This window comes from Salmo trutta, chromosome 33 (assembly GCF_901001165.1).
Source record: "Salmo trutta chromosome 33, fSalTru1.1, whole genome shotgun sequence".
Taxonomy (NCBI): domain Eukaryota; kingdom Metazoa; phylum Chordata; class Actinopteri; order Salmoniformes; family Salmonidae; genus Salmo; species Salmo trutta.
The window spans coordinates 34,049,719-34,077,423 of NC_042989.1; the positions used below are offsets into that span (position 1 = coordinate 34,049,719).

Consider the following 27,705-nt stretch of genomic DNA (forward strand, 5'->3'; position numbering starts at 1 on the left):
GACTGACATTACATTGTCTACTGTAACCTATTATGTCCAAATCTCTTCTGAATGCAGCTTGTAGCATGTTCTCTGTTCCTGTGTGGCTCGTCCTGACACAGGCAGGTTGTAGTTATCCATGCTGTGTATGTGAGTGTCATCTCGCAACTCCCACTCTCTCCCGGCACATTTTTGCTTTTGTTCTCATCTCTCCGCCCGCCCGCCTGCCTGACTCACAATGATGATCTTGACCAAGCCGGAAAAGGTCAAGGTTAGCCAACAAATTGCCTCAAAGCAATCAGCTCAGTCTCTGTGCTAACACACACTGTGTGCTTTCTCTGTCTCTCTTTGTCTCTCTTTGTCTCTCTCTCTGTCTATCTCCTTCTCTCTCTCTCCTTCTCTCTGTTTTCCCATGAAACTTGTGTCAGGGGGTCCGCTTGCTTTGAAGTTGCGCATCTAACAGGGGGCTCTGCGAGAGGCCTGGGACATCAAAGTCACCCTGGTCCGCGTGGCAGTGACATTTTGATGGCAGCGTTACCCAGTGTGGTGTAGGCAGGATGGGGTGATGGGGCGATGGGGTTCAGCTGTTCTTTAAGACTCCTGGCTGCTCCAGGGTTGTGCAGTGTTTGCCTCATCTCTACACAGGATTGGCTTTCATTACATGAAACAGGTCCCCCCCCTTCCCCTCGGCCAACAATAGTCACAACACTGCTCTGGAGTTCATACAATCTAATAGAACAACAAGACCTTCTGTTGACACACACGTGTGCCAAACACACACAAACACACACACACACGTAGTCAGGGATGCCCGTACACATGCACAGGCACACACACGTAGTCACGGGTGCGAACGTACACACACACACACACACAGTGTTTGAGAGGAGAGATGGGTGCCCCTGTCACCTGGCCTTTTCTGTGAAGTTTGGCATTACCATGACTGCTCTCTGAGTTCATCATAACCCGAGTCGTGTTGCTCTGCCTACTATAATACACTGTAACAAACTCAATACCAACGCACGTAATCCAGACAGGCTCAGTAGCTGAATGGACCTCTTTATATTGTCCCCATTTGTGTAGCTGTTTTGTGGGAGGGTAGGCCTAAACAGTGTCACCAACAGGTGTTAATGTGTCGGCCCACAGGATACTAGATGTCGGGGTGTCATGATGTCCCCAACAGCTGTCTTCCTGTCTTCATCTGGGGCTGTTATGATAACCACCTTCTAAAGACAGGCCTGGTCAGAAGAGGCTTGGCCCTGGATATTGTGTGAATCAGAGGATAATCAATGAGAAATGGCTGAAGATGAGGATAGACTATGACTGGTTTCTATCGCAATGTAGAGGATGAACAAGGGGAGATCCTCATGCATTGTCTCACTAACATTCTGTCCCTGGTGACCATGTAATCGTGCATGTGTATGTTTATGTCTATTCCCCAGGTGCAGATGGAGAAACTTGACTACCACCTTTACCTGTCTCTGTTCTTCGACGGACTGTGTGAGACGGTGCACCCCTACGACTTCTTTACCCGCCTGGAGGTCCACGACATGCTGGAGCACGGGGGCAGCGAGATCCTGCCAGTCATCCCCCAACTCATCATCTCCATCAAGAGTGAGTAGTCACACGTTATAGAAAAATTACAAAAACACTGCCACAACTTTGTCAGAGCACAAACACAACGATCAATGTAACCACAACACTCTCGTCATCCCTATCAAGAGTGAGGGCCTAAATGTTACAGAAACATCACAGGAACAGTGTAACAATTTGATCAGAACAAAAACACCACTCTTTAACACAAACACAACACTCTCACAACGAATCGAGACCAAATCTCCTATAACAAGGTTATGAAGAGATTATTCTCTAATGTGTGGCCAGTACTGGTTCACCAGTCGCCGTAAACCACAAGCCAGAAAGGTTTGGCTTGACAATGGACAAATCCCCAATGCACTATTCAAATCTAATTGTATTTGTCACATGTTTCTAAACAACAGGTGTGGACTAAAAGTGAAATGCTCACTTACGGGTCCTTCCCAACAATGCAGAGAGAAAGAAAATAGAGAAATAATAGAAAAGTTAAACACGTAAAAATAATACAAGTATTAATAGATACACAACGATTAACGATAACTTGTCAATATACAAGGGGTACCAGTACAGAGTCGATGTGCAGGGGACAAAGTAATGGAGGTAGACATGTACATATATCTAGGAATAAAGTGACAGATAATAAACAGTAGCAGCATCAGCAAAGGTCAATGCAGATAGTCTGGGTAGCTATTGGTTAACTATTTAACAAACTATTATCAGTCTTATGGCTTGGGGACAGAAGCTGTTCAAGGTCCTACTGGACCAAAAAGGAGAGTGATGGAGTGCTGCATCAGATGGCCTGGCCACCACAATCATCTGACCTCAACCCAATTGAGATGGTTTTGGATGTTTTGAACTGCAGTTGAAAGAAAATCAGCCAACAAGTGCTCAGCATATGTGGGAACTCCTTCAAGACTGTTGGAAAAGCATTCCAGGTGAAGCTGGTTGAGAGAATGCCAAGAGTGTGCAAAGCTGTCATCAAGGCAATGGGTGGCTATTTTGAAGAATATCAAATATATTTTGATTTAACACTTTTTTGGTTACTAAATGATTCCATATTTGTATTTGTTATTGAACTAGGCAAGTCAGCTAACCCTCCTGTTGTGTTCATATCATGTTCATTAATTCTGTGTTTCCGGTCCAAAATGACCGCCCCATTATAGCTGATTATAAATCCATAATAATACATATATTATCACCTAATGTTGTGTTACATCTTTTTATCAACTTAAGTTATTGTGAACATTACAAGTTTAGAACTTCTATTTGCTATTTATGGCCTGTAGGCCTCATTGACCTGAGCTCAAACAACTTGTTTTTGAGTAAAAAAAAGCATAATGTATCGATTATTTACACTACAACAAATACTCAGATTAAACATATTGTGCTTTTGATCATAAACTACTTTGTGTTAAAGTTTAACAAGGACTCTCTCCTCCTCACCAGGGTCATGATCAAAGATATGATCAAGAGCCTCAAATACAGTATATCATTTGGTCATTGTGATGCCACAGAATGAATTGTGAGAAAGGCCTCAAAAAAGCTTTATGTACCAGAGCTGAGAGAAAAGTTCTATATATTATTGAAACAATGTTGTGATTGTTTGTGAGAACGCCAACAGGTGTGGTTCCTGTGGGGGAAAGATTCTATTGGGGAAAGGTTCCCATGGGGGTCGCCATGGAAGCCAAGAAGGGGAGTGAGGTGTGTGTGTGTGTGTGTGTGTGTGTGTGTGTGTGTGTGTGTGTGTGCGTATGTGCTCAAACACACATGCATGTGGGGGTCTAGGAGAGGAAGTGTGTCCATCTGATGAATGGGCATGTGCCTCAACTCAATTTTAAACACTAATTGTAGTCTCACCCATTCATTTCTAATGACCGGTCATGTTTGACCAGGAACACCACAGGTGTACAAAAGTGAAATAAAACACCCAAAATGTTATAAAAATCATCCAAAATGTATTTTGTGTGTTCAGATGCCCTGTGTGGACAAAGTCATGGAACCTTATGACAATCAGATTAAATAAACTACATTTTTCAGAGAGAATACTTGTAGATCAGTCCAATTCGACCACAACACAGCAGGAGGGTAAAGAACAAATTCTTATTTACAATGATGGCCTACCCCGGCCAAACCCTCCCTTAACCCAGTCGACACTGAGCCAATCGTGCGCCACCCTATGGGACTCTCGATCACAGCCGGTTGTGATACAGCCTGGGATTGAACCAGGGTCTGTAGTGACACCTCTAGAGGAGTTTGTAATTTAGATAGGTTTGAAGTCTTCTATTATTCTACAATGTAGAACATAGTAAAAATAAAGAAAAACCTTTGAATGAGTACGTCCAAACTTTTGACTGGTACTGTGTATTTGAGTGTGTGTGTGTTTCAGCTCTGGAAGAGAGACTCTCAACTCTACATTGGGTGAATGTGAGTACAGTCTTTCCTGTGATTTATCTTCATTGTGAATTGTTTGGGGGGAAAATGTGGCTGTTAAGAGCATTGGGGCGGTAACCGAAAGGGTTTCGCTTGTTCGAATCCCCAAGCTGACTAGGTGAAATCTGTTGATGTGCCCTTGAGCAAGGCACTTCACCCTAATTGCTCCTGTAAGTCATTCTGGATAAGAGCGTCTGCTAAATCACTTAAATGTCATGTAATTTATAAAAGTAGGGCATTCTGGACTAAAAAGTGAATTTCTGACCCTGCACACACACACACACACACACTTACTTAACACAAACACACTCACACGCTTACTTAACACACAAACACACACACATGCTTAACACACACACTGAGAGGCTTTCTTTTTTGCTGGAGCCAACTGAGTGCTAGTTTTAAAGTGAGTGTTTTTAAAATGGTGCAGTGAGTGATTTCGACCAGTTGGCCGTGTGTGTGTGCTCAGTGTTCCAGCGCCTGCTGAGTCAGGGGGGTGAAACGGGCAACATGAGGCAGGGCCGCTGGAGACATGGAGACATGCTGACAGACTGACCCCGGCAATAGACTAAACACACACTCACTGCTTACTGATTAGCAACAGAGGACAGCATAGAGCATGGCCCAGTTCACATCATAAGAAATAAGGCTTCCAAAACTCTTTGTAGAATGGGTTCTACATGGAACCCAAAATGGTTCTACCTGGAACCAAAAGGGGATATTTAAAGGGTTCTCCTATGGGGAAAGCCGAATAACCCTTTAAGGTTTTTGATATCACCTTTTTTGTAAGAGTGTGGGACGTGTGAGCATGTGTGTTTTGTTTTTGTTGTTTACATTGTTTCTACTCCAAAGCGGCAATCAGCAGTTGAAACAATAAAAGTGACTCCCCACCCCTGTCTTAGGTAAAAAGCTGAGGGATATGGAAATGTAACCACTCTCAAATGAATAGACAGAGCTATGGATGCAAGGACTGGCCATCCATGATATCAAAATTATAGTTTTAACTAAACTGTCCATACTAGAAGGCTATACACTCACTTCACTGGCCGGACACACACACCAACACACATACACATACACACATATACACACATACACACGCACGTGTACGCACACACTTCAAGCATTAATGGAATTTTAAATGGCCTGCTCGATATTATCTTCTTGGTTTATTAAAATCAGGCCCATTTTGTCCAGCCGTGGGGGAAACCCGCCGGCCCATGTCTCTGTTTGCAGATGAATTACTTTCCACTGGAACTCCAAGGAAAGAGGGAAAAGGAAAAATAATATGTGCAGGCTGCGATCTAAAAGGCAGAACGTTTTGTCTGACTGACTTCAGTGCAGAAGCCTCCATCTGGCTGGCGGGCTGTTATATGGCGAACGGCTGAATTATGCTGTTGGACTCTGTGAATTTTGATGATGATGACTCCAGGTCACCCGTTGAGAATACGCAATGCGCAGGGCCGTCGGAATAGTCCTTTACTCTGAAACTGAACTCAGGTCAGTGCGGAGTGCGCTCACCTCTTTGCATCCCCCGTCACATAGTCTACATTAGGCTAGAATGATTGAGAAAAGTTAGCGGCATTGTGGGTCATTTTTAGGTGGTGATTTTGAGACCTTGAAAGAACTCTAGATGTAGACAGAAGGGCCGCAATAAAAATATACAGGTAATGTTTTTGAGCACGTTGAGCCCAGAGTGTCCTTAAAAAATAACCTAGAGAAACTTTTACATTTAACAACTTAAACATCACTCCAACATTACCTTCATGACTTTAGACGAGAACAAAATCATTACACTGATATGCCATCATTTCCTACACTCTTAGATAAAAGCATTCCGAAAGTGTTCCTTTGCTGTCCGCATAGGAGAACCCTTTTTGGTTCCATGTAGAACCAAAAAGAAGAACCCTTTTAGGATCTAGATAGCAAAAATAATATTATACGTGTGTATTCTCTTTAAATAAGCATGAAAACTCCCAGACACATCTCCACCAAAATTAAACTTTCATTACAAAGAGATCCCCGATCCAATTTGAAAAGTATAATTATCTCACAACAAACACGATTGACTGAAATCCTCAATGTCACCCACGCGTGACATTTGGAAGAGATGAGAATACAAGGTCGAGTTTTATTTTTGGGGAACAGAATATCTAATAGAAGTGGCTTGAATAGATGATTACTTTATTCATATCCGATGTGACAAGGATTATACCAAACGTTAATATATCCTACTCTGATACTCTCTGCTTCACTTTTTGTGAAAGACGAGAGCCTGAATGAATAATTGAACAGTCCCACGGTACAAATGTCACAGATAGGGTAAAATGTTTGCGCTCGTGGTAATTAGAATTTCATTGCTGTTATGTGCATTTGAAATCCATGTCGGTCCACATGCAACCTTATCACTGTGATGGCAGTTAGCTTCCCCTTGTGTGAGGAAACAGGAGAGAGATGTGCTTCCCTGTCGGTCCACATGCAACCTTATCACTGTGATGGCAGATAGCTCTCCCCTTGTGTGAGGAAACAGGAGAGAGATGTCCTTCCCTGTTGGTCCACATGCAACCTTATCACTGTGATGGCAGATAGCTCTCTCCTCTTTCATCACACAAGGGGAGAGCTGTCCTTCCCTGTCGGTCCACATGCAACCTTATCACTGTGATGGCAGATAGCTCTCCCCTTGTGTGAGGAAACAGGAGAGAGATGTCCTTCTCTGTCGGTCCACATGCAACCTTATCACTGTGATGGCAGATAGCTCTCCCCTTGTATGAGGAAACAGGAGAGATGTCCTTCCCTGTCAGTCCACATGCAACCTTATCACTGTGATGGCAGATAGCTCTCTCCTCTTTCATCACACAAGGGGAGAGCTGTCCTTCCCTGTCGGTCCACATGCAACCTTATCACTGTGATGGCAGATAGCTCTCCCCTTGTATGAGGAAACAGGAGAGAGATGTCCTTCTCTGTCGGTCCACATGCAACCTTATCACTGTGATGGCAGATAGCTCTCCCCTTGTATGAGGAAACAGGAGAGATGTCCTTCCCTGTCAGTCCACATGCAACCTTATCACTGTGATGGCAGATAGCTCTCTCCTCTTTCATCACACAAGGGGAGAGCTGTCCTTCCCTGTCGGTCCACATGCAACCTTATCACTGTGATGGCAGATAGCTCTCCCCTTGTATGAGGAAACAGGAGAGAGATGTCCTTCTCTGTCGGTCCACATGCAACCTTATCACTGTGATGGCAGATAGCTCTCCCCTTGTATGAGGAAACAGGAGAGAGATGTCCTTCCCTGTCAGTCCACATTCAACCTTATCACTGTGATGGCAGATAGCTCTCCCCTTGTGTGAGGAAACAGGAGAGCGATGTCCTTCCCTGTCGGTCCACATGCAACCTTATCACTGTGATGGCAGATAGCTTCCCCTTGTGTGAGGAAACAGGAGAGAGATGTCCTACAATGGATTCACTCATTCAGCATTGTCTGTAACACTAATACACACAGTTGCGCACAGTCACACACACCCGTTCACGTACACACACACAGGACATCCATTCTTCACATGTTGACATTCTCTGAAACAGCCCTTGTGTGTAAATAACACGACTGGGTTTGAAGACACCATGTCCTTCTGTGTAGTATACATTTAATACAGATTTTTAGGCATGTGTCAGAGTGGGTTTAGCATGAATATGTGCTGTGTTTGTGATGGTGTGTGTGTGTGTGCGTGTGTGTGTGTGCGTGTGTGTGGGTTTGCTTTAGCGTGCATGCGAGTGTGTGTGTGTGTGTGTGTGTGTGTGTGCGCGCATCACCTCACCAGAGCCGTTTTAGTCCTCATGTCAGTCTGTCTGGCCTACCTCGGTGCAGTGCACTGTCTAGAACAAGGAGACAGATGTTTCACCTGATGTACAAATCTGAAGCATCCAGTTTTCGGGCTGTGGTGTTCATGGAATTTTGACAGCTGGTTATTGTCATGCAAAAGCCTGCCGGTCTCACGTTAATTAACATAAATACATTTAGCATCTCCAGGCCTCCACGCAGAAAACCCCCCCGCGTACAAGCTATTTTCCCATTGTGGAGCAAGTGCGCATATGACGTGACTATGTAGCATAAAAGTGATCATATGAAACAGATTTATTAGGCAAATTTAGTTGTGAATGATACAAACCTATGAATGTCTTAGAAATCAAAATATATCCGGGCTGCATGATGCGACTATAGACTGTTGATGAATTGAGAAAATCGCCAAAAAAGATTGTGTTCTGTTCCTTGCCTCAGGCTGCACAGCTGTTCTCAGCTGTGGTCATATTTTCACCGATAAATCTATTCTCAATGTAATCTTGTCTTTACTAATGTGTCAAATCTGTTTCGATTTAGAATGGCCCATTATCAAATGGGCAGGAACAGGGACAGGGCAAAAAATACATCATCCATATGCTCTCGAATAGCAAATGGAGGCCTTTTTCCCGCCGGGTGATTTTTTTTCTTCTCAATAATGCCTGGTAGACTACTCCATTACTTCAGTCCACGCATCAACCACTATTTGAGAAGCAGCCAGCCTCTTTCTGCAGGGCAGCTGATATTCCATCTAAACTCTGTATGCCATGGGCTCTTCAGCCCTGTTCCTGCAGCTTCCCAGTGCTTCATTTGGGAAACCAATGTAAATCTGTTCAGCAACTTCTGTACTAACATCTCTGCATGCTTGAGAAAGCAATGAAAGAGAGAGGAGGACATGAAAACGCACGGTGGTGAGATTCTGTAGATAACGGTAATGTGTCACCCTATTAAATATGAAAATATAAAATGCCGTATTAGTAGGTTATTCAAAATCACTATAATTGTAGGCTAACTCTGTAAACCGCCCTGCACAATCAATTAACCAATAGCATTGCCTAGGCCTGTTCGTTCTCTCCCAGACTCATTTTGGAACTGTAGCATAAAGTATCCAGTCTGTCCGGTATGCATAATAATGCTGTCCACACTAAAAGGTGATTACTAGAACTGGTTTAATGTTGAAGTATAGCCGAGACCAGTTATATACCAAAGATATCTTAAATACTTTTTGTTTTATGTTTTTCTGCCGTGCGTAATATGTGGTAGGCTATGTATTGTATAATGGCACAACCATTATTTTAATTATGATTTTTTTCGGATTTGCGCGCATTTATAGGCCTATGCATTAACTCAAATATGCCTACATTTTGTTTTGTTAGGCTTTCAAACGACATCCTCAACAACCATCTTTTCAACTCAGTTTCAACCACCTGTTGAACTTCTTTCTTCAAATTGGTCATCACAGTGAGGTGAGTTTTAAAAGCACAATAATGTTTTTATTGTAAGCGTTTGATGTTATTTTCGATTGGATTTGCATTGATGGTTAGAGGGACAATAGAGCTCTAAGTACCAGATCATTAGCGACTTGACGGTCGATACGGAGTTGGGTACTACCAACGCATGTCCAGAGTGCATAAGAGGAGATTACCGTGACTCAATGGTCACATGGAATTTTACTGTGGTCATGATTCATGACTGCTGTTGTGGAGGTAATACGGTCACCGCAACAGACCTATCCGGTAGGAATTTCCACTCCCCACCAAATATGGTAAGGAGAGGAAGCCCTGTGGCCGGCAGTGAGAGAGTATGGAGCGAGATGGAACTGGGCCGTCATTCTATGGATTTTCTCATAATAGAAAAAAGCCTGATTGTCACGTCCTGACCATAGAGAGCTCGTATTTTTCTATGGTAGAGTAGGTCAGGGCATGACTGGGAGGTTTTGTCTAGTTTATTTATTTCTATGTTTGGTTCTAGTGTCTTTTTTCTATGTTGGGTTTTTGTCTAGTTTATATTTTCTATGTTGTGTTCTAGGTTATTTTTTCTATGTTGGGGTTTTCGTATGATCCCCAATTAGAGGAAGCTGGTCATCGTTGTCTCTAATTGGGGATCATATTTAAGTTGTTGTTTTTCCCACCAGTGTTTGTGGGAGATTATTTTGAGTTTATGCATGTAGCACCTCTTCGTCACGGTTTGTTTTTGTTTATAGTTTATTGTCTGTCTTGCATAGTTTCACATAGAAATAAAGATGTGGAACAATACGCACGCTGCGCCTTGGTCTCTTTCATACGACAGCCGTGACAGAATCTCCCACCACCGAAGGACCAAGCAGCGTGCCCAGGATGAGCAGGGATCCTGGGCCCGGGAGAGAAGAGAGTGGAGGACATCCTGGACCTGGGAGGAGGTGATGGCAGGGGACAAGACCCTGCCATGGAAGCAGGCGGAGACAGCGAGAGAGGAACGGCGACGATACGAGGAACTAGCACGGCAATGACGGAAGCCCGAGAGGCAGCTCCAAAAATTGTTTTGGGGGGGGGGGGGGGTACACGGGGAGATTGGCGGAGTCAGGGTTGAGACCTGAGCCAACTCCCCATGCTTACCGTGGGGAGCATGTGACCAGTCAGGCACCGTGTAATGCGGTGATGCGCACTGTATCTCCAGTGCACATTCATAGCCCAGTGCGCACTATGCCTGCGCCCCGCATTTGCCAGGCTAAAGTGAGCATTCAGCCAGGATGGGTTGTGCCAGCTCTACGCTCCAGACCTCCAGTGCGCCTTCACGGTCCAGTATATCCTGCACCGGTTCTATGCACCAGGTCTCCAGTGTGTCTCCACAGCACAGTACGTCCTGTGCCTGCTTCTCGCACTCGCCCTGAAGTGCGTGTCACCAGTCTGGTGCCACCTGTCCCGGCTCCACGCACTAGGCCTCCAGTGCGCCTGCCCAGTCCGGCGACAGTTCCCAGTCCAGAGCTTCCGGCGACGGTCCCCAGTCCGGAGCTTCCGGCGACGGTCCCCAGTCCGGAGCCTCCGGCGACGGTCCCCAGTCCGGAGCCTCCGGCGACGGTCCCCAGTCCGGAGCCTCCTGAGACGGTCCCCAGCCCGGAGCCTCCTGAGACGGTCCGCAGCCCGGAGCCTCCTGAGACGGCCCCCAGCCCGGAGCCTCCACCGATGAGAGGGTTCTTCGTCCCACACCAGAGCCGCCTCCTATGCTGGCGGGTTCGCAGGATGAGAAAGTTCTTCGTCCTGCATCAAAGCCGCCACCAACACTAGACACCCCCCCTAACCCTCCCTTTTGGTTTCCGGTTTTGCGGCCGGAGTCCACACCTTTGGGGGGGGGGGGGTGCTGTCACGTCCTGACCATAGAGAGCTCGTATTTTTCTATGGTAGAGTAGGTCAGGGCGTGACTGGGGGGTTTTGTCTAGTTTATTTATTTCTATGTTTGGTTCTAGTGTCTTTTTTCTATGTTGTTTTTTTTGCCTAGTTAATATTTTCTATGTTGTGTTCTAGGTTCTTTTTTCTAGGTTGGGGTTTTCGTATGATTCCCAATTAGAGGAAGCTGGTCATCATTATCTCTAATTGGGGATCACATTTAAGTTGTTGTTTTTCCCACCAGTGTTTGTGGGAGATTATTTTGAGTTGCATCTCTTCGTCACGGTTTGTTTTTGTTTATAGTTTGTCTGTCTTGCATAGTTTCACATAGAAATAAAGATGTGGAACGATACGCACGCTGCGCCTTGGTCTCTTTCATACGACAGCCGTGACACCGATCTCAATAAATGTTGCTGTCAGTGCACTCTGTTCGTAACATATTCTAAATTTTGCTGATGTGACCCTTTGTCAAAGTTTAAAAAAAAAATCCTTTGTTTACAAGGCGTGCAAGTGCGAATTGAGTTATTACACACATGCCTAACAGAAATATGCAAAATAAATGCAAGAACGTGCCAATAAGGTCTCGCTAGCTCATACTTGGCACTGTTCACCTCCTTGCTTGTTCTGCCCACTATGCTTTATTTGTTCCAAATGACAACAACACAGATTAACTATCTTGGGTTAGTTATAAAAATATTTGGTAGCATGACTCGGAGGGAGGCTGCGTCTCTCTCTGTGTTTGTGGGTGTGTGTGTGACAGCCACGCATTTGCACATGAGCTGTTTAACACTCAGGCTGCGGGTGACTCCGCTTGCTGCTCCCTGAGTGCACTAACCGTCCTACTACGCATTGTATGGTTCCTGCTTCCATCTCTCTCTCGCTCGCTCTCTCCACCCTGCTAACATATTGTACTTATTTCTCTCTCTTTGTCAGACGTGCTTTCCCTCAGATAGCCAAGCGACTCCCTTTCATTATTCAATATTTGTTTTTGCATGAATCGTTAACTCCTTTTAGTTCTGTTATGGCAATATCCACTTAAGTGCTCTAGGAGCTATTTAGACTGTCATAGCTTCTACAGCGGAAAAATATTAAGTTAGATTGCCCCTTTATAACCAAGCGAATTACAATCTGCTGTGCTACATTACTTTTAGGAATTATAAATTAATAATATATAATACCCTTAGATTTTTCTCCCCACTAACACACACCTGTCTTCTCCCCACCCATCTGCCCACTAACATCCAAGTCAATTAAGAACAAATTCTTATTTACAATGACAGCCTAACCCGGCCAAACCTGGGGTAATTGTGCGCCGCCCTATGGGACTCCCAATCACAGCCAGATGTGATACAGCCTGGATTTGAACCAGGGACTGTAGTGACGCCTCTTGAACTGAAATGCAGTGCCTTAGACCACTGCGCCACTCAGGAGCCCAGGTGGATATGTACACAAACTCAGGTACATTCAGTACAGGCATGTGTACTGTACACGCACGCACACCGACTCGCACGCACATGCACACACACACACACACACACACACACACACACACACACACAACAGGACCCTGACCAGCTTCTACGCCCAAGCCATGAGACTGCTAAATAGTTAACCAAATAGCTACCTGGACTATCTGCATTGACCCTTTTTCTACTAACTCTTTTGACTCATCACGTACGCTGCTGCTATTGTTTATCATGTTGCCTAGTCACTTTACCCCTAACTGCATGTAAATATGCTATCTACCTCAATTACCTCGTACCTCTGCACATCGACTCAGTACTGGTACCCTGTGTACACTGAATTAACAAAACACACCTTCCTAATATTGAGTTGCACCCCTTTTGCCCTCAGAACAGCCTCAATTCCTCGGGTCATGGACTACAAGGTGTCAAAAATGTTCCCCAGGGATGCTGGCCCATGTTGTCTCCAATGCCTCAACAGTTGTGTCAAGTTGGCTGGATGTTCTTTGGGTAGTGGGCCATTCTTGATACACACGGGAAACTGTTGAGCGTGAAAAACCCAGCAGCGTTGCAGTTCTTGGCACATTAAAACCAGTGAGCCTGGCACCTACTACCATAACCCGTTCAAAAGCACGTCAATGTCTTGTCTTGCCCCTTCACCCTCTGAATGGCACACATACACAATCCATGTCTCAAGGATTAAAAATCCTTCTGTAACCCGTCTCCTCCCCTTCATCTACACAGATTGAAGTAGATTTAACAGTTGACATGATTAAAGGATCATAACTTTCACCTGGATTCACCTGATTCATGTCATGAAAGAGCAGGTGTTCCTAATGTTTTTTTTAAATAAAATACAATCAAATAGTATTTGTCACATGCGCCGAATACAACTGGTGTAGGCTTTACCGTGAAATGCTTGCTTATGAGCCCTTCCCAACAATGCACGAGGAATAAAATAAAATACACAAGAGTGGAGATATATACAGACATGACCAGTACCAGATTAATGTGCAAATGTATGAGGTATTTGAGGTAGATACAGTGCCTTCGGGAAGTATTCAGACCCCTTGACTTTTTCGAAATTTTGTTACGTTATAGCTTTATTCTAAAATGGATTAAATAAAAACAATCCTCAGCAATCTACACAGAATACCCCATAATGACAAAGTGAAAACAGTTTTTTAGACATTTTTGCAAATGTATTAAAAATGTAAAATAGAAACACCTTATTTACATAAGTTTTCAGACCCTTTGCTATGAGACTCGTAATTGAGCTCAGGTGCATCCTGTTTCCGTTGATCATCCTTGATGTTTATACAACTTGATTGGAGTCCACCAGTGGTAAATTCAATTGATTGGACATGATTTGGAGAGGCACACACCTGTCTATAGAAGGTCCCACAGTTGACAGTGCATGTCAGAGCAAAAACCAAGCCATGAGGTCGAAGGAATTGTCCGTAGACCTCCGTGACAGGATTGTGTCGAGGCACAGATCTGGGGAAAGGATACCAACAAATGTCTGCAGCATTGAAGGTCCCCAAGAACACAGTGGCCTCCATCATTCTTAAATGGAAGAACTTTAGAACCACCAAGACTCTTCCTAAAGCTGGCCGCCCGGCCAAACTGAGCAATCGGGGGAGAAGGGCCTTGATCAGGGGGGTGACCAAGGACCCGATGCTCACTCTGACAGAGTGCTAGACTTCCTCTATGGAGATGGGAGAACCTTCCAGAAGGACAACCAGCTCTGCAGAACTCCACCAATCAGGCCTTTATGGTAGGGTGGCCAGATGGAAGCCACTCCTCAGTAAAAGCCACATGACAGCCCGTTTGGAGTTTGCCAAAAGGCACCTAAAGACTCTCAGACCATGAGAAACAAGATTCTCTGGTCTGATGAAATCAAGATTGAACTCTTTGACCTGAATGCCAAGCATCAGGTCTGGAGGAAACCTGGCACCATCCCAACGGGGAAGCATGGTGGTGGCAGCATCATGCTGTGGAGATGTTTTTCAGCGGCAGGGACTGGGAGACTAGTCAAGATCGAGGGAAAGATGAACGGCGCAAAGTACAGAGAGATCCTTGATGAAAATCTGCTCCAGAGCTCTCAGAACCTCAGACTAGGGCGAAGGTTCACCTTCCAAAAGGACAATGACCCTAAGCACACAGCCAAGACAATGCAGTAGTGGCTTCGGGACAAGTCTCTGAATGTCCTTGAGTGGCCCAGACAGAACCCGGACTTGAACCCGATCAAACATTTCTGGAGAGACCTGAAATTAGCTGTGCAGCCGATGCTCCCCATCCAACCTGACAGAACTTGAGAGGATCTACAGAGAAGAATGGGCGAAACTCCCCAAATACAGGTGTGCCAAGCTTGTAGCGTCATACCCAAGAATACTCGAGGCTGTAATCGCTGCCAAAGGTGCTTCAACAAAGTGCTGAGTAAAGGGTCTGAATACTTATGTAAATGTGATATTACATTTTTTGCAATTTTTTTAAATAGCAAAAAATTCTTACAACCTGTTTCTGCTGTGCCATTATGGGGTATTGTGTATACATTCATGATTGGAGGAAAAAACTATTTAATCCATTTTAGAATAAAGCTATAATGTAACAAAATGTAGAAAAAGTCAAGGGGTCTGAATACTTTCCGAATGCAATGTATAGCCAAGTTATTGTTTCTCATTCTGTACTAAATCCTTGTGTTAGTAATTTTTCTATATTTTTCTCTCTGCATTTTTGGGATGGGCACGTAAGTAAGCATTTTACTGTTAGTCTATACCTGTTGTTTACGAAGCATGTGAAGCATGTGAAAAATAACATTTGATTTGATATGTTTGCCTCTCTTTCTCTTCCTTCTACCTCCTTTTCTCTCTCTTTTGTTCTCACTATCAGCGGGAGATGGAGTTAAGTGCAGCTGTCGGCCAAATTGCTCTGTGATTGGCTCTGACTTGTGCCTTTTCAAACCTCTGATTGCAGCCAGCCATTACAAGTCAAGGCCCAGTAACAAAAAACATTGATTTCAGTGGAGGGAGTGTGAATTCTGCGTGACCTCCTTCTGGTCTTTTTTTACCTGTGTGTTAACATGTGCGTGTGTTCAGTACATGCTGTGGTTTAATTTACCATGATATGTAGAGGATCACTACTTAGACTTTACCATAGGAGGGCTTAATTTCTAATTCCCAATCACACACCTCCCTAGGGAAAGCCTCTACGAAAACAAGTAGTGCTCACACACTACCCTCTCTTCCTGACCTCTAACCCACGACCTCTATCATGTGTGCACTCCATATAAAAGTAATGACTAGGACAGCCATCCCCATTCAAATCAATGTATGGTTGGCATCCTGTATGTTGGTATGACTCGTACTGGAGGTAATTCTGCAGGGTAGTCACTAGCTGGCACATCCACAAAGTCAGATTTGCAATCTTAACCCCATTGCTAACATTATGCCTAACCCTAACCTTAAATTGAGACCAACAAGCAATTTCTATGAATTAACTGTTACGATATATAGACTGCATCTGGCCAATCAATTTTGACTGCAGCTGGTCAATCTAGTGGAAATCACTCAGCTCTGCCTCCAGGACAAGATTCATCCCAATAAACGTCAACCCGCGTATGGCTATGGGTTGCGGCAGGCATATTGATTATACCCATAAGTTAACATTCTATTTTTATGGTGCCCTTCCTCTCTGTCCCCACAGATGCCCTGAACACACGGAAGAGGCAGGTGATCTGCACCATGTTGAAGATGCTGCAGCACCTGGTGGTGTCTGAAGACATGGGAGAGGCCCTGGTGTCCTACTACAGACAGATCCTAGCTATCCTCATCATCTTCAAGAACATGAACAGTGAGTCGCCCACATTATAGATGGTTACAGTGTTTCTGGCAGTATGTTTGATGGGTATTTTGAGCGATTAGTGCTTTTTGAGGTCATTTCGATTTGATTATTAAAAAAGGAATTACTGTTTTCGATTTCGGTTTCAATTATTTATTTACATTAAATGCACTATGTACCTTTTTGGGCGACATGACCAAATTCACATGGAAATATGAGTTATAGATCTGTTATTGAAAGCAAGTCTAACAAGCGGTAGATCGGTTCTACAGTATATGCTCTATTGCTATGCTTTCGGTTATTAAGTTTTGTTTTTTTATGTCTTTTACTTTAGGTTTTGTACACCAGCTTCAAATAGCAAAAAATACAATATCTTCAATTATGGAAAATATATTTCACAGTAGTTTAGATGGTACAGTGATTCTCTACACTCTACTTGGTTATTTTGAACCCGCGACCCTGCAAAATCACTGTCTGTAACACCCTGGCCATAGAGAGGGTTTTTTGTTCTCTATTTTTGGTTAGGCCAGGGTGTGACATGGGTGGGCGTTCTAGCTTTCTTTTTCTACGTTGGTGGTTTTCTTTGTTTCGGCCGTGTATGGCTCTCAATCAGGAACAGGTGTAGATCGTTGTTGCTGATTGAGTGTCATACATAGGCAGTCTGTTTTTCCTTTGGGGTTTGTGGGTGAATGCTTTCTGTTTAGTTTGTTCCTGACAGAACTTTTGCTGGTCGTTTTTTTTGGTTCCTTTTGTATAAGTGTTCATTCGGTTATTAAAATTCATTCAAGATGAACACATCCTCCTCTGCACCTTGGTCTCATTCTGACGACGCCGTTACAGATTCACCCACCGGCAACGGACCAAGCAGCGAGAGAGGAAGGAGCAGAAGGTTCAGGATTCTTGGCAGTGGGAGGAATTACTGGACGGAAAGGGACCATGGGCTCAAGCTGGGGAGTATCGCCGCCCGCAGTGGGAGATCGAGGCAGCGAAAGCTGAGAGGCGGTGGTATGAGGCAAGGGAGCGCAACAGGCACGAGAGGCCTGTTGGGGGGGGGGGGGGGCACACGGGGAGTGTGGCAGAGCCAGGATCAAATTCTGGGCCAACTCCCCGTGCTTACCGGAAGCGGCATGGTACTGGTCAGGCACCGTGTTATGCGGTAGAGCGCACGGTGTCTCCAGTGCACGCTCATAGCCCGGTGCGCTACATCCCAGCCCACCGCAAGTGCCATGCTAGAGTGGGCATCGAGCCAGGACGGGTTGTGCAGGCCGTGCGCTCTAGATCTCAGGACCTTCTTCAGGACCCGGTCTATCCTGTGCCTGCGCCCAGAACCAGGCCTCCTGCATGTCTTCCCAGCCTGGTGAGTCCTGTGCCTGCGCCCAGAGCCAGGCCTCCTGCATGTCTTCCCAGCCTGGTGAGTCCTGTGCCTGCACCCAGAGCCAGGCCTCCTGCATGTCTCCCCAGCCTGGTGAGTCCTGTGCCTGTGCCCAGAGCCAGGCCTCCTGTATGTCTCCCCAGCCTGGTGAGTCCTGTGCCTGCGCCCAGAGCCAGGCCTCCTGCATGTCTTCCCAGCCTGGTGAGTCCTGTGCCTGCGCCCAGAGCCAGGCCTCCTGCATGTCTCCCCAGCCTGGTGAGTCCTGTGCCTGCGCCCAGAGCCAGGCCTCCTGCATGTCTCCCCAGCCTGGTGAGTCCTGTGCCTGCGCCCAGAGCCAGGCCTCCTGCATGTCTCCCCAGCCTAGTGAGTCCTGTGCCTGCGCCCAGAGCCAGGCCTCCTGCATGTCTCCCCAGCCTGGTGAGTCCTGTGCCTGCGCCCAGAGCCAGGCCTCCTGCATGTCTCCCCATCCTGGTGAGTCCTGTGCCTACGCCCAGAGCCAGGCCTCCTGCATGTCTTCCCAGCCTGGTGAATCCTGTGCCTGCACCCAGAGCCAGGCCTCCTGCATGTCTCCCCAGCCTGGTGAATCCTGGGCTAGAGCCACCCGCCAGTCCGGAGCCGCCAGAGCCGCCCGCCAGTCCGGAGCCGCCAGGGTCGCCCGCCAGTCCGGAGCCGCCAGGGTCGCCCGCCTGTCCGGAGCCGCCAGGGTCGCCCGCCAGTCCTCCGGCGCAGCCAGGGACGCCACCTAAGTGGGCTAAGCCGAGGGTGGAGCGGGGTCCACGTCCTGCACCAGAGCCGCCGCCGTAGGAAGGCCCACCCGGACACTCCCCTTTAGAGTCAGGTTTTGCGGCCGGAGTCCGCACCTTTGGGGAGGGGGGGGGGGGGTACTGTAACGCCCTGGCCATAGAGAGGGTTTTTTGTTCTCTATTTTTGGTTAGGCCAGGGTGTGACATGGGTGGGTGTTCTAGGTTTCTTTTTCTACGTTGGTGGTTTTCTTTGTTTCGGCCGTGTATGGCTCTCAATCAGGAACAGGTGTAGATCGTTGTTGCTGATTGAGAGTCATACATAGGCAGCCTGTTTTTCCTTTGGGGTTTGTGGGTGAATGCTTTCTGTTTAGTTTGTTTCTGACAGAACTGTTGCTGGTCGTTTTTGTTGGTTCCTTTTGTTTAAGTGTTCATTCGGTTATTAAAATTCATTCAAGATGAACACATCCTCCGCTGCACCTTGGTCTCATTCTGACGACGGCTGTTACACTGTCCTACATTACCTAGAGTGTACACCAGCAGTTTCGGACCTCTTGATGATGTTGGTGTTGTGCTAAAGGACACTATTGTATATATCTGAGTGCTAGCCAATGACTGTATATGAATGGACAAAGCCATCGATCACGTGACACCATTCATGCCTATGTGAAGACTCAATAGGGAATTTTAAGCCAAGGAAGTCGGTTAAGATGGCATTTCATAGAGACATAACCTCTTACATCTAGATGTTCCGCTAGCGGAACGCCTCACCAATATCCAATGATAGAGCATTGCGCGAATTACAAACACTTCAAAAATCCCAAAACTTCCATTTTTCAAACATATGATTATTTTACACCATTTTTAAAGACAAGACTCTCCTTTATCTAACCACATTGTCCGATTTCAAAAAGGCTTTACAACGAAAGCAAAACATTAGATTATGTCAGGAGAGTACCCAGACAGAAATAATCACACACCCATTTTTCAAGCTAGTATATAATGTCACAAAAACCAAAACCACAGCTAAATGCAGCACTAACCTTTGATGACACTCCTAGGACATTATGTTATACAATACATGCATGTTTTGTTCAATCAAGTTCATATTTATATCAAAAAACAGCTTTTTACATTAGCATGTGACGTTCAGAACTAGCATACCCACCGAAAACTTCCGGTGAATTTACTAAATTACTCACGATAAACGTTCACAAAAAACATAATTATTTTAAGAATTATAGATACAGAACTCCTTTATGCAATCGCGGTGTCCGATTTTAAAATAGCTTTTCGGTGAAAGCACATTTTGCAATATTCTGAGTAGATAGCCCGGCCATCATGGCTAGCTATTTTGACACCCACCAAGTTTGGCACTCACCAAACTCAGATTTCCTATAAGAAAAATTGGATTACCTTTGCTGTTCTTCGTCAGAATGCACTCCCAGGACTTCTACTTCAACACCCAATGTTGTTTTGGTTCCAAATAATCCATAGTTATATCCAAATAGCTGCGTTTTGTTCATGTGTTCAGGTAACTATCCGAAGGGTGATGCGCCCGTCGCGTATCGTGACAAAAAAAATCAAAATATTCCATTACCGTACTTCGAAGCATGTCAAACGCTGTTTAAAATCAATTTTTATGCGATTTTTCTCGTAAAATAGCGATAATATTCCAACCGGGAGACCTTGTTTTCGTTCAAACACTGAAGGTAGAAAATGGAGTCTTCACATGCATGCGCGCACCAGTGTCATTATTCTCAGAACGACCACTTTCAAAACTCCTACTGTTTTTCGCCCAGGGACTGCAGAGTTATCATTCCCCGTTCTGGCGCCTTCTGAGAGCCTATGGGAGCCTTAGAAAATGTCACGTTACAGCAGAGATCCTCTATTTTCGATAAAGAGGCTACAGAAGGCCAAGAAATGGTCAGACAGGGCACTTCCCATATAGAATCTTTTCAGGTTTTGGCCTGCCATATGAGTTCTGTTATGCTCACAGACACCATTCAAACAGTTTTAGAAACTTTAGGGTCTTTTCTATCCAAATCAAATAATGATATGCATATTCTAGTTTCTGGGCAGGAGTAATAACCAGATTAAATTGGGTACGTTTTTTATCCGGCCGTGAAAATACTGCCCCCTATCCTAAACAGGATAACATGCTCAGTTTAAGCTACTGCAGGAAGTGACGTTGCAGGCTCAGTGCTGCCCCTTCTCATTGAGAATCTCAAGTTGAAGGGCCACCGGGGTACTGCAGGATGCCATTAGTAACTAAATTATCCTTATAACAGTATGCATGTATTTGAGTGATGGCCAGAGTGAATAGTGTTCATGTTTGTAGCCTATATGATGGAAGGGCAGTTTGCGTTGATTTTGTAGGCTTTTCTTTTGGCGTAGTCGATGTGAGCTTCAAGTTGACCCACAGGCCTCACACAGCTGCTCCGAGCATCTTCCAGGAATGCTCCCGCTCTTCCGTTTCCAGGATTTTAAGGGCTTGATGGTAAAGAGCTGAAATCAAATCAAAGATCATTGGTCGCGTATACAAATTTGACAATGTTATGGCAGGTGCAGCGAAATTCTTCTGTTTCTATCTGCAACAGTGCAGTAATACCTAGCAATAAAAACAACACACAATATCCATAAAAATACAAAAATAACAAATATCAGAACGAGCAATGTCAAGGACCGGAATATATAGTACTAGTCAAAAAGTTTGTACATACCTACTCATTCAAGGGTTTTTCTTTATTTTTACTATTTTCTACATTGTAGAATAATAATGAAGACATAAAAACTATGAAATAACACATATGGAATCATGTAGTAACCAAAAAAGTGTTAATAAAATCTATATTTTTTTCCATTTCAGATTCTTCAAAGTAGCTAACCTTTGCCCTAATGACAGCTTTGCACACTATTGGAATTCTCTCAACCAGCTTCACCTGGAATGCTTTTCTAACAGTCTTGAATGAGTTTCCACATATGCTGAGCACTTGTTGGCTACTTTTCCTTCACTCTATGGTCCAGACCATCTCAGTTGGGTTGAGGTCGGATGATTGTGGAGGCCAGGTTATCTGATGTAGCACTTCATCATCAAATAGCCCTTACACAGCTTGGAGGTGTGTTGGGTCCTTGTACTGTTAAAAAACAAATGATAGTCCCACTAAATGCAAACCAGATGGGATGGCGTATCGCTGCAGAATGCTGTGGTAGCCATGCTGGTTGTGTGCCTTGAATTCTAAATAAGTCACTGACAGTGTCACCAGCAAAGCACCTCCACACCCCCACACCTCCTCCTCCATGCTACACTGAGGGAACCACACATGCGGAGATCATTCGTTCCCCTACTCTGTGTCTCACAAAGACACGATGGTTGGAACCAAAAATCTCAAGACCAATGGACAGATATCCACCGGTCTAAAACCAATTGCTCGTGTTTCTTGGCCCAAGCAAGTCTCTTCTTCTTATTGGTGTCCTTTAGTAGTGGCTTATTTGAAGCAATTTGACCATGAGGCCTGATTCACACAGTCTCTTCTGAACAGTTGATGTTGAGATGTGTCTGTTACTTGAACTCTGAAGCATTTATTCAGGCTGCAATTTCTGAGTCTGGTAACTCTAATGAACTTATCCTCTGCAGCAGAGGTAACTCTGGGTCTTCCTTTCCTGTGGCGGTCCTCAATGAGAAACAGTTGCATCATAGCATTTGATGGGTTTTGCGACTGCACTTGAAGAAACTGTAAAAGTTCTTGAAATGTTCCGGATTGACTGACCATGTCTTAAAGTAATGATAGACTGTCATTTCTCTTTGCTTATTTGAGCTGTTCTTGCCGTAATATGGACTTGGTATTTTATCAAATAGGGCTATCTTCTGTGTACCACCCCTACCTTGTCACAACACAACTGATTGGCTCCAACACATTAAGAAGGAATGAAATTCCACAAAGGAACTTTTAACAAGGCACACTTGATAATTGAAATGCATTCCAGGTAACTACCTCATGAAGCTGGTTGAGAGAATGCCAAGGGTGTGCAAAGCTGTCATCAAGGAAAAAGGTGGCAACTTTGAAGAATCTCAAATATAAAATATATTTTGATTTGTTTAACACTTTTTTGGTTACTACATGATTCCATATGTGTTATTTCATAGTTTTTCCATATGTGTTATTTCATAGCTTTGATGTCATCACTATTATTCTACATGTAGAAAATAGTAAAAAATTAAGAAAAACCCTGTATTTAAATATATAATAAGAATAATATACACTGAGTGTACAAAACAACACCAGGTCTTTCCATGACATAGACTGACCAGGTGAATCCTATGATTCTCTATGGATGTCACCTGTTAAATACTCTTCAATCATTGTAGATAAAGCAGAGCAGACAGGTTAAAGAAGGATTTGTAAGCTTTAAGACAATTGGATTGTGTATGTGTGCCATTGAGGTTGAGTGGGCAAGACAAAATATTTAAGTGCCTTTGAATGGGGTATGGTAGTAGGTGCCTGGCGCACCGACGTCGGTTCAATTATTTGAATTCCTTTTGGTCCCTTTTTTTCTGTGAGCTCAATGTGCAGTTTCTGTGGAGATCAATCAGATCAAGCCTGAACTGTGGGATGTAGTAGGGAGTTGTAGTTTCCCAACAGGCCAATATTTACATATTGTAGCGCAGAACACGTGGTAATTAACTACAATGACCATAATCCATTGCACCCCCGTTTAAACTTGTCTGGTCTCAGCGGAGCAAGACACGGAGATGAGAGAAGAGAGACTGCTTGATCGAGAGCGATAGAAAGCAGTTGCTTCGTGAGCCTTAAAATACATGATCTAAGTGAATTGATAGTTTGTATTCAGCAGTCATAAAAGCCTTATTTACTTTGAAGAACTACAAAATAGCATAGAGATGAGATGATGACTTGGAATGAAATAATACATCTTTTTTTTTGAAGTAATGTGAATAAATAATGGTTAATAAGTGATGAGCAGTAAGGGGCAGTCACTACTATCATGTAATCATTGTAATTGTAATAATTGGTTTATTCTGTGTTATTACAGCAGTCAACCCACATAATGCATAGTGCGTTTCTAAAAAATAAATACAATTGAAATCGAAAACCGTGATTATGATTTAATAATCAAACCGAACAACCTCAAAAAGCACAAATCACTCAGCACTAGACACCGGGTGCTGTAGATGTCCTGGAGAGCCCTGAGGTTGAGCTCACTATTAACATGTTAATGCAAGTGTGTGTGTGCGTGTGTGTGTGTGTGTGTGTGTGTGTCCTCGCTAGTACTCACTATCAACGCTTACTTTTGTCCATACATCCCCTGAATGTCCCATAATCCATCATGGTTGACCCTGAGTCGTGTTCTCTTCCTCTTTCATCTAACTAAACGCTCGATATTGAAAGCCATTTTCACTTTTCCTTTTTCCATCAATGTATTGGCTTTAGACTAGAGGACAACCAACGTCTTTCCGATTCACCCCTATCCTACGTGACACACGGCGTCTCCAGATTGGCATCCGATAGGCAGGCACTGTCAAGCCTTAAAGCGTCGACGTGGTTCCATTCACAGCCAGACGATGAAAAACAGACAGACAGCTCGGCTCAGACAAGCCCCAAAACGCCATTCATCCATCGGTGTCAGTAGAATGTGAAAGAAGAGTGGCATTGTGAATCAATCACTTAAAAACAGGTCTTAAACAGGGCCGGAACACAGGGCTTAAACAGGGCCGGAACACAGGGCTTAAACAGGGCCTGAACACAGGGCTTAAACAGGGCCGGAAACACAGGGCTTAAACAGGGCCTGAACACAGGGCTTAAACAGGGCCGGAACACAGGGCTTAAACAGGGCCTGACACAGGGCTTAAACAGGGCCTGAACACAGGGCTTAAACGGGGCCGGAACACAGGGCTTAAACAGGGCCTGAACACAGGGCTTAAACAGGGCCTGAACAGGGGGCTTAAACAGGGCCTGAACAGGGGGCTTAAATAGGGCCGGAACACGGAGCTTAAACAGGGCCGGAACACAGGGCTTAAACAGGGCCTGAACACAGGGCTTAAACAGGGCCTGAACACAGGGCTTAAACAGGGCCTGAACAGGGGGCTTAAACAGGGCCTGAACAGGGTGCTTAAATAGGGCCTGAACAGGGGGCTTAAATAGGGCCGGAACACGGGGCTTAAACAGGGCCGGAACACAGGGCTTAAACAGGGCCTGAACAGGGGGCTTAAACAGGGCCGGAACACGGAGCTTAAACAGGGCCTGAACAGGGGGCTTAAACAGGGCCGGAACACGGGGCTTAAACAGGGCCGGAACACGGGGCTTAAACAGGGCCGGAACACGGGGCTTAAACAGGGCCGGAACACAGAGCTTAAACAGGGCCTGAACAGGGGGCTTAAACAGGGCCGGAACACGGGGCTTAAACAGGGCCGGAACACGGGGCTTAAACAGGGCCGGAACACGGGGCTTAAACAGGGCCTGAACAGGGGGCTTAAACAGGGCCTGAACAGGGGGCTTAAATAGGGCCGGAACACAGGGCTTAAACAGGGCCTGAACACGGAGCTTAAACAGGGCCTGACACAGGGCTTTAGTTTCTTAATCAATATCCAATTTGAATCTCTTGTATCTTTAATTCAGTTACATTATCTTGTCGCCATTTTAGTGTTGGGGGAGAATAAAAAGAGAGAGATAGGCGTAGAAAGCAAGGAGAGACATGGGAAGAAAGGAGAGAGAGATGGGGGAGAACAGAAAGGAGAGAGAGATGGGGGAGAACAGAAAGGAGAGAGAGATGGGAGAACAGAAAGGAGAGAGAGATGGGGGAGAACAGAAAGGAAAGAGAGATGGGAGAACAGAAAGGAGAGAGAGAGAGGGGGAGAACAGAAAGGAGAGAGAGAGATGGGAGAACAGAAAGGAGAGAGAGAGAGGGGGAGAACAGAAAGGAGAGAGAGAGATGGGAGAACAGAAAGGAGAGAGAGATGGGAGAACAGAAAGGAGAGAGAGAGAGGGGGAGAACAGAAAGGAGAGAGAGAGATGGGAGAACAGAAAGGAGAGAGAGAGAGGGGGAGAACAGAAAGGAGAGAGAGAGATGGGAGAACAGAAAGGAGAGAGAGAGAGGGGGAGAACAGAATAATATCCGCTCATGGAGCATTTTGATTGAGGAAACAGAGGTGAAATTACTGGGATATAGCAGTATCCAGTACTTGTGGCACTTCCAGGCAGCTGCTTCGAGAGTAACGTGTTACAATGTTTGAAATGTTTGTTAGTGTTGTTTTTTTTTGTTTTTTTTTGTGGCGCACTGCATACTTTTCCTTGCTCTTTTAACGGATTAAGCATGGCTTTGACAACAATGGAGTGTAGAAACATTGTGGAATACTCAACACATTTTCTACGGATTTACAAAAAACATGCACCTCCACTGGCACAAGACAATCTTCAGTGGTTTGGGATAATGCGCACAAGAAGCCCGGGTGAGAGGGACTACATCTGGTAAGGGCAGACGGAGGAAAATACTGACAATAGATCTAATAATACATTAAAAACACAATCGCTCACGTCAATTTTATAACGTTATGCAATGAGCTCTAACTGAACTATGGGATGTCACAAATACGTCCAGAAATCCCCAGGAGACCAAAGGACTGAGGAATTTGAATGTATTTGGCTTCAGCTCCGTCCTAAATGACTCCCCAGTTCAGTCTCAACTCTGTTAGTGGGCGTACTCTACCATCCACCTTGGGCAAATGAGAAAACACTTCAGCAGAACACTGTCCATGTGATCAGGATATCCTCTCCCCAAATGGGTCTCATCCTGTGTGGAGACTTTAATCACCTGCCCATCAAGATGCTGACAAACTCCCATCCAGACATGGAACAAATGGTCAAAGACAAGACCAGAGGGGACTCCATCCTAGATCTGATCATTACCAAGATGAAGAATCACTTCATCACCTCCACCGTAATTGCTCCTCTCGGATCCAGTGATCACAAATGTCTGCTGTTCTCCCCAAACACAACATCAGGAGGGAGAAGCGAGGTGCAGCGGAAAAAAGGACATCTGGTAACCCAGAACAGAAAGGAGGCCTTGGCACGATGTATGGCCAGTACTGACTGGTCTACCATAGATGAGGTGGAGAGCATCAATGCAACGGTGGAGACGTTCAACTCCTGCATTCAAACTGCACTTGACGTATACATGCCAATAAGAAATACGAAAACAACAACACTGGACAAGCCCTGGATGACGGAAGGAATAACGGCCGCCATCAGGAAAAGACAGAAGATTTTCAACAGATGGGGAAAACAATGAAATGGAGAAAATACAGAAACACAGTGCAAACACTTATCAAAGAAGCAAAGACAAACTACTACAAAACTGAAATCCAGGACCTAAAGAAGAAAAACCCAAAGGAATGATGGGAATTCATTAAAAAAGGACTGGGACGAAAGAACATCAGGAGGGAGAATACAGGTCGAAGGAACTGAAGACAACGATGTGGCTGATGTTTTTAATGTATTTTTTTGCTGAGGCATGTACAAGCACCACAATTCTTGCCATCTTACCCCTGCCCATGCCTACAAGGCAGGTTGAGATGTGCAGCATTGGCCAGATCAAGCTCTGACCAGACTGAATCCACGTAAGGCGTGTGGGCCTGATGGCATTCCAGCCTGACTACTAAAAGAGCACGCAGAAGATCTAGCCCCTGGCATCACACACATAGTTAACACCACCTATTGGCAGGGGACTGTTCCTGCTGCCTGGAAGACTGACAATGTGTGTCCCATACCTAAAGTGTCAAACCCATGTACAACGAGTGACTGGAGGCCCGTCTTTCTAACTTCATCCCTTGGAAAATTCTAGGAGAACTTAATCAAAAACAACCTCATGCCAACAGTTTTATCTGAGTGCACTAATCAGTATGCCGACCTACCAAAGTCCAGCACTACTATCAATCAATCAATCAATCAATCAATCAATCAATCAATCAATCAATCAATCAATCAAATGTATTTATAAAGCCCTTCTTACATCAGCTGATGTCACAAAGTGCTGTACAGAAACCCAGCCTAAAACCCCAAACAGCAAGCAATGCAG

At 44.9% G+C, this 27,705-nt stretch overlaps 1 protein-coding gene across 1 annotated transcript in view; it reads left to right on the plus strand.

Moving 5' to 3' along the window:
• LOC115172156 (parkin coregulated gene protein homolog) overlaps positions 1–27,705 on the plus strand; it is a 240,298-nt gene that overhangs the window by 107,265 nt on the left and 105,328 nt on the right. Inside the window, exons 3-4 of the mRNA XM_029729317.1 lie at positions 1,422–1,593; positions 16,369–16,515. Of these exons, the coding sequence (XP_029585177.1) occupies positions 1,422–1,593; positions 16,369–16,515 (319 nt within the window). The remainder of the gene's footprint in view (positions 1–1,421; positions 1,594–16,368; positions 16,516–27,705) is intronic.